This window comes from Macadamia integrifolia, chromosome 7, assembly GCF_013358625.1.
Source record: "Macadamia integrifolia cultivar HAES 741 chromosome 7, SCU_Mint_v3, whole genome shotgun sequence".
NCBI lineage: Eukaryota > Viridiplantae > Streptophyta > Magnoliopsida > Proteales > Proteaceae > Macadamia > Macadamia integrifolia.
The window spans coordinates 1,982,274-1,999,357 of record NC_056563.1 but is presented as its reverse complement, the minus strand read 5'-3'; the positions used below and the strand labels follow the sequence as shown (position 1 = coordinate 1,999,357).

General features: G+C 38.6%; 1 protein-coding gene across 1 annotated transcript; it reads right to left on the bottom strand.

Moving 5' to 3' along the window:
* Window positions 1-2,710: 2,710 nt before the first annotated feature.
* LOC122084333 (putative glucose-6-phosphate 1-epimerase) lies at window positions 2,711-16,874 on the bottom strand. Its single transcript, XM_042652500.1, has 10 exons — window positions 16,773-16,874; window positions 16,479-16,671; window positions 12,248-12,322; window positions 8,491-8,547; window positions 8,256-8,416; window positions 7,972-8,112; window positions 4,589-4,691; window positions 4,398-4,497; window positions 3,568-3,818; window positions 2,711-3,118 (listed from the first exon to the last, which is right to left on the bottom strand). The coding sequence occupies exons 2-9, from the start codon at window positions 16,569-16,571 to the stop codon at window positions 3,604-3,606; spliced, it is 945 nt and encodes a 314-aa protein (XP_042508434.1). The 5' UTR covers window positions 16,572-16,671; window positions 16,773-16,874; the 3' UTR covers window positions 2,711-3,118; window positions 3,568-3,603.
* Window positions 16,875-17,084: the final 210 nt, after the last annotated feature.

The following is a 17,084-nucleotide window of genomic DNA, read 5'->3' as shown; positions in this document are numbered from 1 at the left end:
CTTATGGCCAAGCTCCTCCATCGACATCTCCTCAAGGAGTGTGCAGTCCTGGGTAAAACATTAGGTGCAGGTCCAAAATCCATCCATGAAGTTCTTCCCAAAAATCGAGCAATCGTGAAGCGAGATGATCCTCAACTGGTCCTCATCATCGACGGCTACGCAGTCACCTCTAGCCCCTGCAGCTTCTACTTGCTCCGTCTCCTCTGCGGTTAGCGGTCGCCTTAAGAGGATGTGTCCATGTCCAAAGAGGCACTCGGAAGAGATAGCTCGGTGATGGCAAGGAGGGTCCCCCCATCGCTTGACTTTCTACAAGCCAGGCAGCCTAACTAGATAAGTCGGCTGAAGTATGCAAGATCGTATTGCTTGAAGGTTGAGCTATAAACTCTTTGCTCATCACCTCCATATTCGGAGGAACTGACGGCTTGGCCACAGCCGTCACTTCTACATCGTGTAAAGAGCCAGGTCAGAAGCCAACACCAACCTCCTCCTGTTTCGTCTCCTCTCCTGAGGGCAATTGGATGCTACGATCTCCCTTTCCTGCTGGACCTCTGCCCAACTTTGGTTAAAAGCCTCATGGGAAGCAAAAGCTGCCTGGATCGTATTACTCTGAGCAACACTGCAACACAATGAAAGTGAACACCAAAAAGAAAAAAAATGCTACTCTCGAATGGTGATCACATGCGTATAACCCATGCTAGGAGAGAAAGTCCTTGTCACCCAACAGGTTGGTATCGATGGTGCGGCCTGAATCCTTTGGCGCTTGGTAGGTTTGATTGTCAGCACCCGTCAAGGGCGAATGGATGTTCACTGCATTGATATCTGGTTCGGTCCAAACATTACTGATCGGGAGACCCTCAACTCAAGATGCGAAGAAGAACATGATCTTCCATCCCTTGATGAAAGAAGGGTTCCCCTCCACAATCTTGGTCTTATCCTGCTGACTTAGTGCATACCAACCACAACGACTGCCCTATGAGTTCAAGTGAAAGCAGGACAATAAGAGGTTGTGGGATGTCACTCGGTCCATCTCGTTCACAAGAGCACAAAACCTTATTAAAATCCGCCAACTGTTCGGAAGGAGTTGGGATGGACACATGCCAAAATATTGAAATACCTCGGCCACCAAGGGATGTACAGGAAAATGGAGGCCATCTCTAAGGGCCTCCTCAAACAAACAGACCTCGCCGCTAGCAAATGTACATGAGAACTCGTTAAGGGCGGGCGCCCAAAGAGTGATGGTATCAAGAATGTGGAACTCAGACCTAATACTGACGCAAGTCCTTCGTTTTCAGATGGCTAAGGAAGTTCAAGGCCTCAAACCCAACGTCCGTAGAGATAAAGGTAGGACTGAACAAAACCCAACTAAACTAGTTCCTTGGCTGAACAGCAGGGCCAAAGTATACACCAGCTGAATAGATTTTTGGCACGAATATCCTATCGCTCGGGGTAAGTAGCTCAGCAATAAGACCACTCGACTTGGGTCGATCGACCTGAGACTCCAATGGTTTTCTTCACCAAGATACGCCTAAAAGGATTTACCAAGTCTAGCACATGGATTACAAGATACGAACTAATCCTGGTCCAGAAGGGACTCTCGACAGAATATCAAATCTTTCCTAGAAAGAAGGATATCTCGTCATACGTGGAGTTCTCATAATCCTCCATATTTATTTTCCAATTACAACTCTTACTATATTCAGATTACTACTAACACTAAGAAACTATAAAGGTAAGACTCTCACCCAATGGCCGTCATCTTTAGCTATAACTACCAAGGTAAACCTCTTTCAGAGGACGGATCTTTTTTCGTATTGAATTAGGCATCAAGGAATCCCCCGCCGGATCAACCCAATGCTCATTCTCTTGTGCGTGTTCTCCTATGCACGATGTAGAGACTCCTCTAAGATGATTTCTTGCCGCAACAGAAAAAACAAAGAGCGAAATATTTGCCATTGTGCATTTTTCCTCACATGTACTTTTTTTATTATTTTCTTTCATTTATTCTGAAAATATGGGCTCCACATGGATGATAATATTTTCAGAACTCTATTGGTGTAATGTACAGATTCCTTTCCACACCAAAAAAAAAAAAATAGAAAACCATCTCCCAAAAAAAATTATACAGCCGGCAGCCTGTGGCCAGCTTGGTTAAATGAACATTCAAGTAATCAGGATTGGATGTCGGCCGGCAACTTTGTCCGATCCAATACTGTCGGCCAGGAATTCGATCTTATTCATTTTAGCCAGCCAATTCTAAGTTTCATTTTATGGCCGATTCTTGCCGATTAAGATCAACAGCAAACAATTTCTCGTGCTGATTCCCCATCGGTTGGAATTTGTCGTCTCCAGGTCAAGTCCTTCGTCCCATTCCCATTCCAGTTTCATCTGATATTTTGTAAGTAGTTTCTACAGGTCCTATTTCCATGAGGGAAGAAATAATAAGCCTGGAAGTGAAGAATCTAAATCTGAAAATTTCATGTTGATCAGAACTTATATGAGAGATCTCACCAGTTACGGTTTAAATCTGAAATTTACTTTCATATTGGTCACGAAATCTGCTCTTTGTTTGAGACTTTTTCACTTGGGGTGGACCAATAACGACCTAATTAGGGTTTTGGAACCCTAGGCCGCACGTACCATATTGAAATAAATAAAATAGTTGCTACTAGTTAGTACCAAAAAGAATTAAGACATCTATAGAACGCAAACGTCCAATGCAGATATCTACTCATCTATTCATATTTCCATGTAAAAATATTGGAATTTTGGATCCTTTAACCCCAGACAAAATATTGGGGAAGGCAAAGAGAATCCTTAAAACTCCAAGAAGCAAACAACCATTCAACTACCCAAGAAGAAAATTAACACCTCTATAAACTCCCCCTATATTCTTTATCAAGTGCATCATATGCCTAAGGATTTACAAAACAGGTAACCTTTTTTCTTTTTTTCCTTTTTTGGTGGTCCCCACTTTGACATGCTACGAAATAGTTTCCCATGTAAAGCATCATTATTTGATAGAAAGTTATCGTAATGAATTCCAACAGTCGGCAAAAAAAAAATCCCAACCCAAATTTCAACATCAACAAGCATCATTCCCAGAATGCAACAGAAGCACCTGCAAAAGTCCATATTATTCTTATTACAAAGGGTTTTAAGAACTAAAAGAATGCAGGAAGCAGTACAGATATCAATTTGAAATCCACAGAAATGTCAGCACAGAAAAGTTGAGTGATTGGCATGGAACCCTAGAACATCCAGGATGGGGCTGAAAAATAGACAGCTAGCTGGAGCTTCCTTAAGTTTGGGCTCCTACCAAATCCAAAGGTAGCCCAAACCTACTGAAGAAAGGATACTTCAATCATAAAAATATTCTGGAAACACATTTCCACATTATCCACTCCACTCTGGTAATGCAGCTAGGAAATATTTTACAGAGTGAAGACCCATATGGATCTTCAACCCATGCAAAGATAGTGTAATAGTCTTCTGAACAAAAGGTTTGAAATCCAAGACTCTCAATATGGGTACAAAAGTATTGCATTGGCTTTGGCGTCAGAGAAATACCTGTACAGATATCCACCAGAAAAAGATTGATATCTTTCAACTGCCATGCAGAACCTTCTGAGGATCCAATTGCCCGCTGCAATAACTGGACGGAACAGCAGAAAGCTCTTGCCTTCCTCTCCACTCTTCCCCAGGTTTCAGGGTGATGGGCTTTTCCACAGCTGCAGCCTCCACGCACAGCATATGCTTGTAATCATCATCCCCAAGATCAGGGATGGCCTTTGCCTTCCTATCCCAAGGATTCCACACAACTGGGGGGGAGGGGATTAGTCACAACCTCCGCTATTAGTGATATTTATACAACAAGCCAAGGAAATATAAAGCTCTACACTATGGCTAGTAGCTGATTACACTATAATAGAAGCACACGAAACAATCATACATCAATCAGAAAACTAGCAAAAAACCTGAGAAAAATATCTGAAGGAAACGAATAAAGAATCGCTCATTGTTACCAACTTTCATCTCTACCTTTACCTAGGTATCAACTCTCTGTACTAATTGTATGCAAGAAAGTGTGGGTTAGAAACAGCTGAATTAATTGGTGAATCGCCTACTGTCATGGGTTTAATCACAAGCTTATACACCTGGTTAGGGAAAGAAATAGACCACAATTTCCCTGAAGTCTTCTACAAGGTTTTAATCTAGAGGTGCAGTGTACTCCTTGGGTACAAGATTACAAAGCTATAAACCCTTGGCATGCAGTACACACAATAGGTGGTTACCAGACGAACCTGTCTACACACTGCTTGCTATTATCATATGAATGGCAAACCATTCACCAAAGGCAATTAACACTTCACAAAAGCAGATGACATGGTTGAACTAACCAGCATCTGGAAGGCCGTCTTTGCGCAGAACAAACGTCCTCTTCTTTTCATGGTCCAGAATTGCAATTTTTGTTGGTGTACTGACATATACTTTGTCCACCTTTCTCACAAGAAAACACAAATCATGAAATAACTAATTGAACCAAGCTAGCAAAGAGACAACCATAACATCCAAAAACACAGATGCTTACTTCTCCTTCAAAAGTTATAGCATCTCCTTGTTCAGTGAATCGCTCCCTCTCTCGCAGGTTATCCAGATAATCAAGCGTCTCCAACCCTTCTACCCGAACTTCACTGAACATAAACAATTGAAAGTTAATGTGCAGGTGAGTACAAATGTTTATACTGCATTCCCTGACAATGACCCATCCACATTTCTTGCACAATCAACAGGTCAGTTTCTTTATCTATCAGCTATAGTAATAAAAACCATTCATCTTCAACTGTCAATGAAATATTTGCATGCTCACCACCAGCAGCAAGAATGAGGAACATACTTATATGAATGAATCAGAGACTACATATATATACTTGACTTCTATCGAACTAATTTTGAGGTAAATGATAGCAGACTAACATCAATGTAGTTATCTTTGTGAACAGTTGATGACCATTAAACAGTACATGCAAACAGAATTGAAAGTTATTCACAGAAACCATTACATCAATCATACAAGGGGAAAAAATAAAGAAACTATTACAAAAAAAGAATGGGTAAGCCTATTTTTATGGAAAGATGCACAAAGTAACTAAAATAAATCATTAGCAAAAGACTCTACATCGGTCCATCCCAATCCCCAAACCTCAACTGATTTGTATGCTTAATCAGTGCACTGAATTTATAGAGAAAGTAAAGCATTTCCTTCTACAAGCCTGTGGCACATGACCTTCTACTACTCCGTCACGATAAAGGGCCATTACCCAGTGCTGGTCCTGCATATGCAGAGGGTCCTGGGGGAGGTGAGTTTGGAGACGGTCCTAACCTTCAGCATTTTTTGCAGAAAGTGGCCACTCTAGACTCGAACCCGGGCATTTACACTTGCAGCCCAAATCTTTTACCATTCTTCCAAGTAATGGCCCCTCAAAGAGAACGCATAACAAATTAGTTAACTTGTTGGAGACCAATTTTTCTGACTACTATAAACCACATGTAACAGAATGGGAATATCTTTAAAAATCAAACATTAGGTCAATGGATTCAGAAATTCTGTTCATATGGAGCATTGCATGAAGGATCCTATCTTGAGCCATATCCTTTATACCTTGGGGGTTAAGATCCCAACATCCAAATACTTCTCCAACTTTAAATGGACCAAATTATTTGTTGGATGAAATTTTTTTGTCTTGTCCCAAATTTATATACAGATTTTGATTCTCTCTGCCAAGCCAAACGTGAGGTCTGTGGTTTCAGATAAATATATATATATATATATATAGAGAGAGAGAGAGAGAGTTCTGCGATTTGTGCAAGGGAGTCCCAATCGATTGAGTTGGGGCTGCCCTCCTCCATTCATTATATAAAAGTTTAATCGGCCTATTACAAGTAGGACAGCAGTCCTTGTAGGACTAGAAACATCAAAACATAATAGGAAACTGACTAAAGCACCGTTTGATAACGTTTCTACTGTTTCTAAACGGCTTTTCACGTTTCCAAAAACAAAAACGGATTTTTTGGTGTTTGATAAACCTCTTTTCCGAAACGTTTTTTGCAGACATAATGCCACCAAAAAACCCAATGGTATCATCGGATGCCCATAAGGGAGAGAAGATTCGGTTGCCCTTTTTTAGGTTTAATAGTTGAGAGATTTATCGGGCACAACGGCATTTTTTTCCCTCTCAAATTTGTTTCTAGAAACGACAAAACAAGTCGGACTTGTTTCGTCAAAGTCGTTTCTAAAATTGTAAATAGGCATCTGATGGTTTTTAGGTTGTTAGGGTGAAATTCTGGGAACAAAAAAACGTAGAAACGGCAGAAATGGAACGTTGTCAAACGGTGCCTAAGTAATCAGTCCTAGCTGAACTAGGACTCTTCTAGTTGAACTAGGACAATTAACTCCTAACATGACATCAGTCCTAGCTGAGCTAGGACTTTCCTAGTTAGATTTCCTAGTTAAGACTAGGAAAACACCAAGAAAGGAGCCTGTGCAATCCGCAGGACTCCTCCTTCCTTCCCTTCTCACAACAGCCTTCTAACACAGATACACTGTTCTTAGGGTTTTTATTAAGGATTCCATCATGTAATTTATCCCATGGGTTAAGATTCTAAAAGTCAAATATTTCATATACATGGACTCCTTCCCCGGAAAAACCAATATTTAACCTTTTGCTTCTATATTTTGAGCAATCTACTCAACCTCCAAGGCAAGTTCTGTTAGTCCACGGTAATGATTCCAATGTTTAAAGCCTCTCCAAGCTAAGATCCACCATTTTTCCTCTTCTTTTACCTGTTTTTAATGAATATAGAGACCCCATTAATCTCTGAACAACTGATGGCACCTCACCACCCTAAATTTCTAAATGAAAAAATAAATAAATAAATAAAATTGCCTTCTATCAAAGAACTACCTCAAAAATATAAGGGGAGGTTGACGTAACCCCAATAAAGCAAGAAACAGAAAGCTCCTAAAGACGTCAAAATGACAGAAACTATAGAAGTTAGACTTGGGCCATGGTTCATCCCGATATCCAAGGAATCCCAAATAGACCAAAAGTCACTGAAATAAATGCCTCCAAAGACGAGATTTAAGGCTCCAATGGACAGCTGACAGCCTCAATATAGAAGACTTTTTCACCTTCACATAGTACAGTAGACTGGAATAAAAATATCCTGAATAGTTTGTTTTTACATGGTGTGACATCAAAGGTATTCACTTACCTGGACTCTTTCCACGAATGAAGCATTTTGTTGTGTCACCACCAATAAGTTATTGTTCTATGAATATTATGGATAATTAATTTATCTTATCACCATCAGTTACTTCAAGGAATGTTTGAACAACACGCTATGGAGGTACCTACTTTTTGTACATTAGGTGTATCTTTACAAAAATGTAGCAGCCACAAGATATATTTTACCTTCACTACTGTATGTTCAGTGGAATTGCTACTAGCATGCATCTTTAACAGAAGATGAAGCACCCACATCAGCACATGCTGGATTCTGACAGAACACCATTTTCAGGTGTGACAATTCTGTTTTTTGTATTGTAGCTTGGGCTCACCGAATCCAATAATATGCACCGCGTTGATAGCCCTTTTTTTTTTTTATTGGTACAAGAGTTCACCGATTCAACATTTGAATCAAATTTTAAGATTCATATATCTGTCCATGCCACCTAGCTTCCTAAAAAACAGAAGTAATTTTGCAAAATAACTGAAGTGATATAGCATTATGTCATCAGCTGAATAAAGGAATATGGATTTCATGACTGTAATGATGAACCAACAACGAATCAATTATATACACAAGATAGATACAGAATTTCTCAGGATCAAGCAGACAGCATAACCATCAATGTCTGTCAAGACTCAAAAGTAATAGCAATCATAGATCAAGTTAAGTTTCTGACTATACCTTATATCAGAAACCAAGAAATATGTGTGATACGCAAATGTGAATGTAAATGGTTTTCCATCAGTATTGGTGTTTCTGATGCGGGATGTTAACATCAGATCTCCTCCAGGTCCCAAGGCTACTCTAAGACGGAACTCATAGCTGTAAATAACACAAAATAACATATTTGAATTTATCTGAAAGTGAATGAAACTTACAAATAATTGCAAAAAGCATCTACTATCATATTTTAATTTTACAACTTAAAAAACAGTAGAAGTTAACTGATTTAGTTGCTTTTGTACCTATGAGGCCATAGCTTAAAATCCTCATCAGATGACTTGAGGATCAAATCAATAAAAGCTTTGCTGGAGCTATTTGTCGGAAAAGGAGGCGGATCAGTGTCAATACTCCATAACTTGTTCCTCGCAAATCCATGTTGCTCAAGAGTTCCATGACTTCCGAACTGTGAATGCAGAGATGCTTCTCAATAACGATGTAATAGAATATATATATATATATATAAAGAGAGGCACATACCTGAGGAAAGCATATCGGAATACCACCACGTATTGCCTTTGGAGGCTTGAAAACAGCCTGCACAGAGAGTTAATTACCTCTTTCAGGAAGGTCAAAAAAGGACAGAAAGAAAAATCAGATAAAAACAGAAGAGGCCACAAAATATGCCCGCACATCCCCCACGGTACCATTTTAGATATGGTAAGAGCGAAATTTAGGTATATTCATAGCTAAAATATAGAGATGAACTATTATCACAAGAACATGAAGAAATTATAATGCACATGATGGAATGCAGCCTGCCCGTTTGGATAAGGTAAAACAGAAGCGAGAAATGTGGTTTAAATGCCTGAATAGGCAATAGTTTGTCTGGTGGCCTGTGCAGTCAGTGCACTGGGCTCAGGTTTTGCCCATTCCCCTATTGGTTTATTAAACACATGATCAAGACAGGAGAAAAGATAAATCTACATAATCTATACTAATAATACATGAGCCACCTTCGCCTACAAGTAGGATGTCGCATACATTTTAAATGGTTGTGGTTTAGCCTAAAAACAATACGAGGCATAAACTTAACCAAATACCACATCTACACCTAAAATTTAAACAGGCTAACATCACTGAGATCCCACTAAGGTCACTTAGCCACTTAGGTTGTGGCTTGGTAACACTAACAATGCTATGAACTAGAAACAAGAGAGCAAAATAATCATGCCAAATAAGCTTCAGTCTATCATATTCATGCAGCTACAGGTGGGGTTTGTGGGGAAGGGCAAGTTAAGGGCATTGATGCAGTTAAGATTGTTCAATTGGGCCTAGGAAGACTTTAATTTTGGCCCATGGATGGGTTTTATGGGCCTTGGGATTTTTATTTTTGGGTTTATAGATGTAGTAAAGCTCTTTTATAAGCCCATATTTGGTATCTTAATTCTCACTACGGGATTAAGTATAGGGATAAAATTGTGTGGGTCCCATGTGCTGTTAACGAGTCAAGTTAGTTTACTCTACAAAGAGTTCTTTTTAGTTATCTAATTTCTCATAGTAGGTCATTAGTTTATGTTGATTGGAGTCTTCGGTAGCAAGTAATTGTCCAGTTTAAGCTAGTTTTTGTTGGAAACAGATAGATGGTGTACACACACATACTTCCTTCTCACATTGGTAAGAATATTTATTGGATAGAAAGGATATCCTCTAGAATGGCTACGTTCAAATTTAGATGCTCAACTCAATTATACAGCCCACCATGTATTAGACTCTTTCCCCTTATATTTTCAGCAGTCTAATCTACTGGAAAAATGTTGATTTTTCCACCAATTTCTAAACCTTTATTCAGCCACATGGAATCCATTTTAGTCGAAACTTGGCACATGGATAAGAGTTGTAGCCAAAGTTTGAAAAACAACTGAGCAGTCGCTCATATTTAAAATACCAAAGGGGGGGGGGGGGGGAATTAGAACATGGCTCAAGAGATCGGAATCAGTCACCATCAATTCAGATCTGAATTGGCAAGAATCAGCCATAAACCTAGAATCGGCTAAAATGTCCTTGGATCAGCTGAATCGGGCAGGTGAGAATTGGGATTGGTCACAGCCGATCCGATCCCGATTCCTTGAAGCCTGAGTTGGAATGCAGCTTGTCACCTCTCTCTCCCTTTATAAACAAGCACCCTTAAACATTCCACATTAATGAAAGGCAAAAAAAAATGAATTGATGTAGTGGGTAGCTGTAAAGAGCAGAGAAAACATGGATAGATATATTCAAACATACAAATTTGTACCCCAATAACAGATGCATCATGCACTGTAGAAATTAAGAGAGGACTGTGTCATGTATTTCATAGGTCAGGGAAGACTTCAAGAAACCATAAAGCTCTCTTCTATGTTCTTTTTCTTTTTATTTTCCCTTTTTCCCCCTAAATTGAGTTCAGTTTCATATCAAGGTCAGACAGGCTTTTGAGAACTTAGTAACTACATCTAATATGCTTTATGATTAACTTTTATCCAGGAATTTTTTTTTTTTTTCTCATATTTTCAATGCACTATTTCCCTACAACATGATAAAAGAAAATGTATTTCAACTAGCAACCTTGAGATTAAATCTTGCATAGGTAAAGCTAGCAACCTTGATGTAGATAAGTCACTTGGGCTTATTTTATTGCAAATAAACCTTGGGTTCTGTTATATATGTGTTGGACCTTTGATCCCATGGGTTTTATAAATGGGCCACTTTAATAGGCCTAAAATATGGGTAGAAGGTAGGAAAACGGGATTTTATTCATTAGTTTAATTAGTTGTTATTTAATTCAATAAAGGCCCATTAGGCCATTAGTTGGTTGTAAAGTCCTATATGGACTATTAGTTAGTTAGTCATACTCCATGTTGGAGTCATAAAGTCATGTCCTAGTCCTATTTTGAATTCCTAGTTGTAGTAGGAGTGTCTAATCCTATTGGGAAACTAGCTCCTAGTTGTAGTAGGAGTGTCTAGTCCTATTGGAAAATTAGCTCCTAGCATTAGTATGATTGTAAACTTCCCCTCTATAAATAGAGAGGCATATGTCCCATTATTGGGGAGATTTGAATAAAAGAAAGTTTGCATTTATGAAAGAAAGTTTGTAACTAAATGCTTAGAGTAGCTGAGATAGTTGTGGGTGAGAAGCCCACGCTGAGATAGCCACTTCCTTTATTCTCTTTCACCCTTCTCAACCCCCCATCTGTTTTATTCTTTTTTGTTATTTTATTTGCTGTAACATTCAAGAGGTATAGTTCAGATTTTGATAAAAGTCTTCAGAAATCATAACCGATCAGCAATCCTAGTGGGAATAGGAGAGAGATCGATCTCCTCTCTTTCTCTCTTCTGTACTCTGTTCAGCCAGGTCTTCAATTAGGGTATTCTAGGCCTCATAAGGGTCCCACGATCCTTACCTAGTCACTGTTGGAAGCATTCAGCTGTTGTTCTTGAAGGTTCTTCTCTTTTTTCTCTCCTAGGTCAGAAAATCAAGAAAGCTTGTAATTTCATAACCAGCCGTCAGAATCCTCTCAACTTTGGGGGTTTTGTATTCTCCCTCGGGACTATCTACGCCCAAGAGTGCAACTCAATCGGACTCCTACAGCCCTGACCGCACCTCTCTCTCTCTCCAGCTCTATAACAGGTCTTTCTCTCCTATCGGGTTAGGTTTTGGGCTGGTTTTGCTCCTATATGGGTATTGTATCCTAAGGGATTTATTTGATGGTATTATTTCTTTATTTCTTACTCCTATTTGTATTATTTGGGGTTATAAACTGCGGAGTTAGTTACTTGTAATCTACTCCTGCACTAAACCTTGTCCTAGGGGCCATTGGTTAGAGTTGGAGCATTGGTAAAAGGTTCGGGCTGCCAGGGCACCCGGGTTCAAGTCTTGAGGGTGGCCACTTTGTGTAAAAATGCCAAAGAGGACTGACTGACTCAAAACTCATCCCTCCCAAGACACCGCAGAGGCGGGACCAGCACTGGTACAGTGTAAAATGTGTGTACTCTAACAGGCATCCAGGCTTTCCAAAGGTTGCTGGATTTACTTGTCTACATGTTTATGAAGAATAGTTCTGACAAATTTCGAGCTAGAAAACCTGAAGAGAAACTTATTCAACAAAATGCCACCACTATCCATGTGATAGCATTCTACCCCATGGTCAAATGCTAGATTATGACAATAGTATAATCAAGTTTGTGCAGGTTGCTGATTCGACCAACATACTCAAGGAAAAGAAAGCAATAGTCACAGGAAGAAAATGCTGTGTGGTACCTTACTACTCAGGAAAAGCAATTCCTCCCCATGGTCATTCTTCCAAGATGTCACTTGACCCCCATACAAATAAACCTGTACCAAATAGAAAGAAAATATAATTATGTCAAATTTCCTACCAAATATATATATATATGAAAAAATGTCAATTTGATAACTTCTATCAAAAAGAATGCTTTGTAATTTACTAACCAACCATTCTCGTCATTAAAAGCACATTCTGATCCACAGTAATTAGCATTTATTGCTATTCTAAAAAAAAAAAAAAAAAGGGAAAACCTGTTGGGGGGGGGGGGGAGAAGTACATAGAAAAAAATCAATGAAGTAAAAAAACATTAGGAGAAACAATGGAATTTTTTCTTGCATTTGAATGAAGAGAATAATTTTATGCATTGATCAGTAGACTTGATGTTGTATAATTTTCTCCATATCAGTTACAACATCTAGATTGGTATCAACCTAATACTACCAATCTGCAAGAACTTGCAACAAGGAGAAATCACAATTTCATACGTCACACTACAGACACTTCAAACAACCCTCCAAATATGATATGGATCAAATGAGATTGAGTTACTAATAAATAGGTCAGGCAAAATTGTTCCTTCTTGAAAAAGTAACAAAGCAACCTCATCATTATTTCTCTCCACAACAAATACTCTATATAGTTTTGGGAAAAACTGAAGCTCATACCCATTGATAAATATTCTGTATAGTTTTCATAAAGCCTTTGGGAGTTCATACAATAGATCTGGGTTGAAAACATGTCATTTTTGAGAAATGAAACCAAGCACCACACAGCTTGTTCAAAAAATAAGCGGATGCATAACATAAGGCTAGGACATGAAGGACCTAACCCCAGGCAGGATAATGTAATATTAAGATTGGCAAGCCGACCTAGTCCCAAACTGCAGGATACTTATCAAAGAACCACCATAATCAAGGTAGGACAATAGTACAAACAGATTCAGATGAATGAAGAAATTAGATCAGGAAACAAAGGTTACCGATTCCCAAAACTAGGGTTTCTGAGATCAGATCAGTAGTCAGACAACAAGGGCATAACAGGGACGGAAGTAGAGTCAGAATACCTCAATAAGCATAAACAACATCGAAAGAAACAAGAGAAACCAGAATACAACAACAACAACTTAAAATATTCATTAAATCAAATCGTCCCTAGCTAATTACTATTACAAATATATTTAAAGACACCCCAATAGAAGTACCAATCTATCTAGGAAATCAAATCCTAATTAACCTTCTAATTTCAGAATTACATATAAGTTAACTAATAAAACCTAAACAGAAACAAATCCCAATAGAAACCTATCTATTTATAACAGCTGTAGGAGTCCACATATTGGCAATTGAGCCTTCATTATGTATTCACTAGCTGGCCGTGGGGCCCTCTTGCTCATGAAATATCCTCCCAATAGAGCTAATTGATATCTACTCAATTATAGAAAATAACCCTTCATGACTAGCTAGCCGATAGCTAATGACAGTCTCCAAATAAAACTAATCAATTGCCTCATAATGTTCATATGATAGGAAATAGGACAGAACATCTGTCCTTAAAATAACAGCGATCTCCTACTTTAATTCTGGAGAATTTTCCTTTTATGCTGCTGGTCAATACCTCTCTTTTGGGCAGACATCAATGGATTTGAATAAACACAGAATTTGGACCACCTACATGCTAGTCGATCTGCATCAATGGTTGGGTAGGGAGGTTAAATTTGAGAAGGCTAGAGAATTGATTCGCATTTTACAGATCCTTGAATAATGGGCTTGGTTGAAAATGACGCATATCTGAAGGATCATGACATAATTATTTTCAGTAATTCAAAAGCAGTATCAGGTCATACGAGTTGTAATTCTGTAGAGCTATTCCAAGCAATGGCTGAGCAATGTACAACTTTAGTTGTTTCCAGTAAAATCAATCCAAGAACACATGTGTGTTTCTCACATCAATTTCAGAAAGAAGATAACTAACAGAAGGTATTAACAGTCAACCTCCTCTCCCCCACCCCCTAAACTCTCATTTGAACTGAAACCTACCAGGGATTTTAGGGGTAATAAAGCAACCTCACTTATATTAGTTATGTATCCCAATGACCAATACAGGTTTTACTTAACTGGAAGGTAAGCAATTACAACCATCAATTCATATATCGCCAATACAGGTCTCACTTAAGAGTCTGAAGCAAGTGGGAACCATCTATTGAACTTGTTTTCTAGTGGAAAACCAATGCTACATATACTATTTTCTGGTTTAAAAATTGGTGTCTGGGGACATCTCGAAGAAGAACAATTTAGTTCTCATAATATGTAGCACTCTTTGTTTTACCTCATATCTGAAATGCCAAGCTTTTGATGCATCTATAAGTCGTTACTATAAGCAGAAATGAAGTGACAAACAAGGAACTCTCATTTGCCTCTGATTCTGAACACCCTTGACCATGGGAAATAGGGTGACATGTTCAATATCAAGACATAATACTAAGCAAATGAGACTTGAATGTACATCAATTCATAATGGATGAACCGTTCTCCAAATTCAAAATAGCAAATCACCGGAACACCTGAGGCAGAAAACAATGACAGCTACTACAGACCTTCGTGAAACAATGAAGATTTACCAAAAAGGAAGGGTCACAAAACAAAAATGTGATATAGTCCAGAAGTATAAACCTCAGAGGGGAAGATTATGAGAACCAACTTTCTGAAAGAGTTGATTCAAGTACACAATGGAAAAATTAAATTTAACACAACTAATCCCTTATGATCAATCATCATTTCCAACCATTGGAGGGAGAAAAATTAACTTGAGTACCACACACGTTGTACCTCCTAGAGAGGTTAGCTCTTCCTCTACGGTGCAACACCGGGTATCTTTGTAGAAAAACCTCAGGCAACGATTGCATTGAGACCAAGGAGACGATCTCTAATTGCTCAACCACCCTTTGCAAACCCAAATCTCATTGTAGTATATAAAGGAGAGAAGGAGAATGCAGTTGGGGAGATGAAACCCTAACTTGTGAGACAGAGATAGAAAAGCGATGATTACAAGGGATGGAGATGGAGAGAATTCGGAGGGAGGGGAGGAGCTTGGCAAGTTTGTACTATCAAGCTTCCCTCATACCTTATTGAATTTTAGAAACCCCTAGAAAGATTTCCCAATCCAACTCTTATTCTCTCTCTCTCTCCTCCTTGCCTAATAAATTATAACCCTTATAATTTATTATATTCTCTCTCTCAATAATATCTATGTGGAATTATAGTGTAAAAATAATCCTAAACTGAAGAGTCCAATTTTGCAAAAATAGGGATAAGGTAGGATCCCATTAGGATATCTATCCTCAATATAATATTGGATAATGTGATTAATTCCTAATTAAATATATTCATCAATATGTACACTAAAGGTAAAACAACTCTTATTTCTCCCAAGACAATAGTTAATTTTGGACACATCCCTCCACTTAACAATATTGTGTGATAGTGCTCAGGGCATGGTAATAATTACTGTCGCTACCCTAGACTTGTAATTCCGTGAACAAAGAAACTGTACTGTTGATTAGACCATTAAAATTATCTTAAAAACATTTACAAAATAAATATAAATAAGTTTAAATTTAAACCATATAAATATGGATTTGATGGACACACTTCCAACACATTCATCTGCAAACAAAAACACTTCAAAAGGATAACAGTGGACAGTTGATGAAAGATAATAAGTAAAAAATAATAGATAGAAATGTCCCTGAAAGCAAGTAAGTCTAATGCAGGGCAACAGAAGCCTATCTTCTTCGGATCTTTAGATGTTAATGTAGAACAGTGTCTTCAACATGCAACTGTACAAAAGAAAGGATCCAAGAAAGTAAGAAGAATCAAATAATACTTTCACATAAGTGAATACTGGTAAAAACAAGCAGATCTATGGAGTAAATCAATAAGCACTACCCAAAAGTACTTTCTATAAGAGATCCAGGCCAATAACCTCACATGCAACAGTTCCACCCCACGCGATATCGTTTAATTAATAACCATACAATTCAGATTAAGAGCGCAAGAAGATTCAAGAAATCAGTTCCGATTACAATGGAAATCATTCACATCAATCACCAGATCCATGAAATGAAGAAGGAAGTAGAAACATGTGACCATTGAAGCGCTAATTCAGTTTCTTGAATTCAAGAAAGAAGAGTTCAAACCGTCTTACCTCTGCAGAAGTCCCCCGAATCTCTCTAAGAACGACCTTGTCGAGGCCATAAATGCCTTTGCAGAGCTCAACAGAAGGCCTTTCGCTCGACATATCGCTCAAATCCTATGAACAGAACGAACACCCTCTGCAAAACCCTCGTCTCGTCTCTTCTCTTCTCTTCTCTTCTCTTCTCTTCTCTTTGGGTCTTAATCTATAATCCAAAAGCAAAAAAAGGAAGTTTCAGTTAAGAGCAAAACCAAAACCCCTGCTGTTCTATATATAAACGAAAAACAGAGCGAGAGAGAGAGAGACCGAGGTGCGAAATGCGAAGATACAGAGAAAGTGATTGATTATTCGCTCCCACCCTCCGCGCCCCCTTTTTTCTTTTTTGTTTTCCCCTTTTGGGGACCGTGGGGCATACTTAATCAGTTAATTGTTTCTTTGTTAAACAAAACGCAAGGCCGTTATGCTGAAGTGACTTGACGAAACTTTCCAGGCTTGCTTAACTGATTTACGGAAATACCTCTTTCTCACACGATTGCATCTACACTGTACACGTGGTTCCATCAATAATACCGGGGCTTTATTCTGATGTTTAGTCTTCTGACCCCACCAGTTAGCCAG

Excerpts from the sequence above, each read along its gene's own strand:
- LOC122084333 (XM_042652500.1), bottom strand. The coding sequence starts at position 16,571 with ATGTCGAGCGAAAGGCCTTCTGTTGAGCTCTGCAAAGGCATTTATGGC. Across the intron at positions 8,548-12,247 it reads TGCTTTTCCTGAGTAGTAAG|GCTGTTTTCAAGCCTCCAAA; the intron begins GTACCACACAGC and ends CTCTCTGTGCAG. Across the intron at positions 3,819-4,397 it reads AGACGGCCTTCCAGATGCTG|TTGTGTGGAATCCTTGGGAT; the intron begins GTTAGTTCAACC and ends CCTCCCCCCCAG.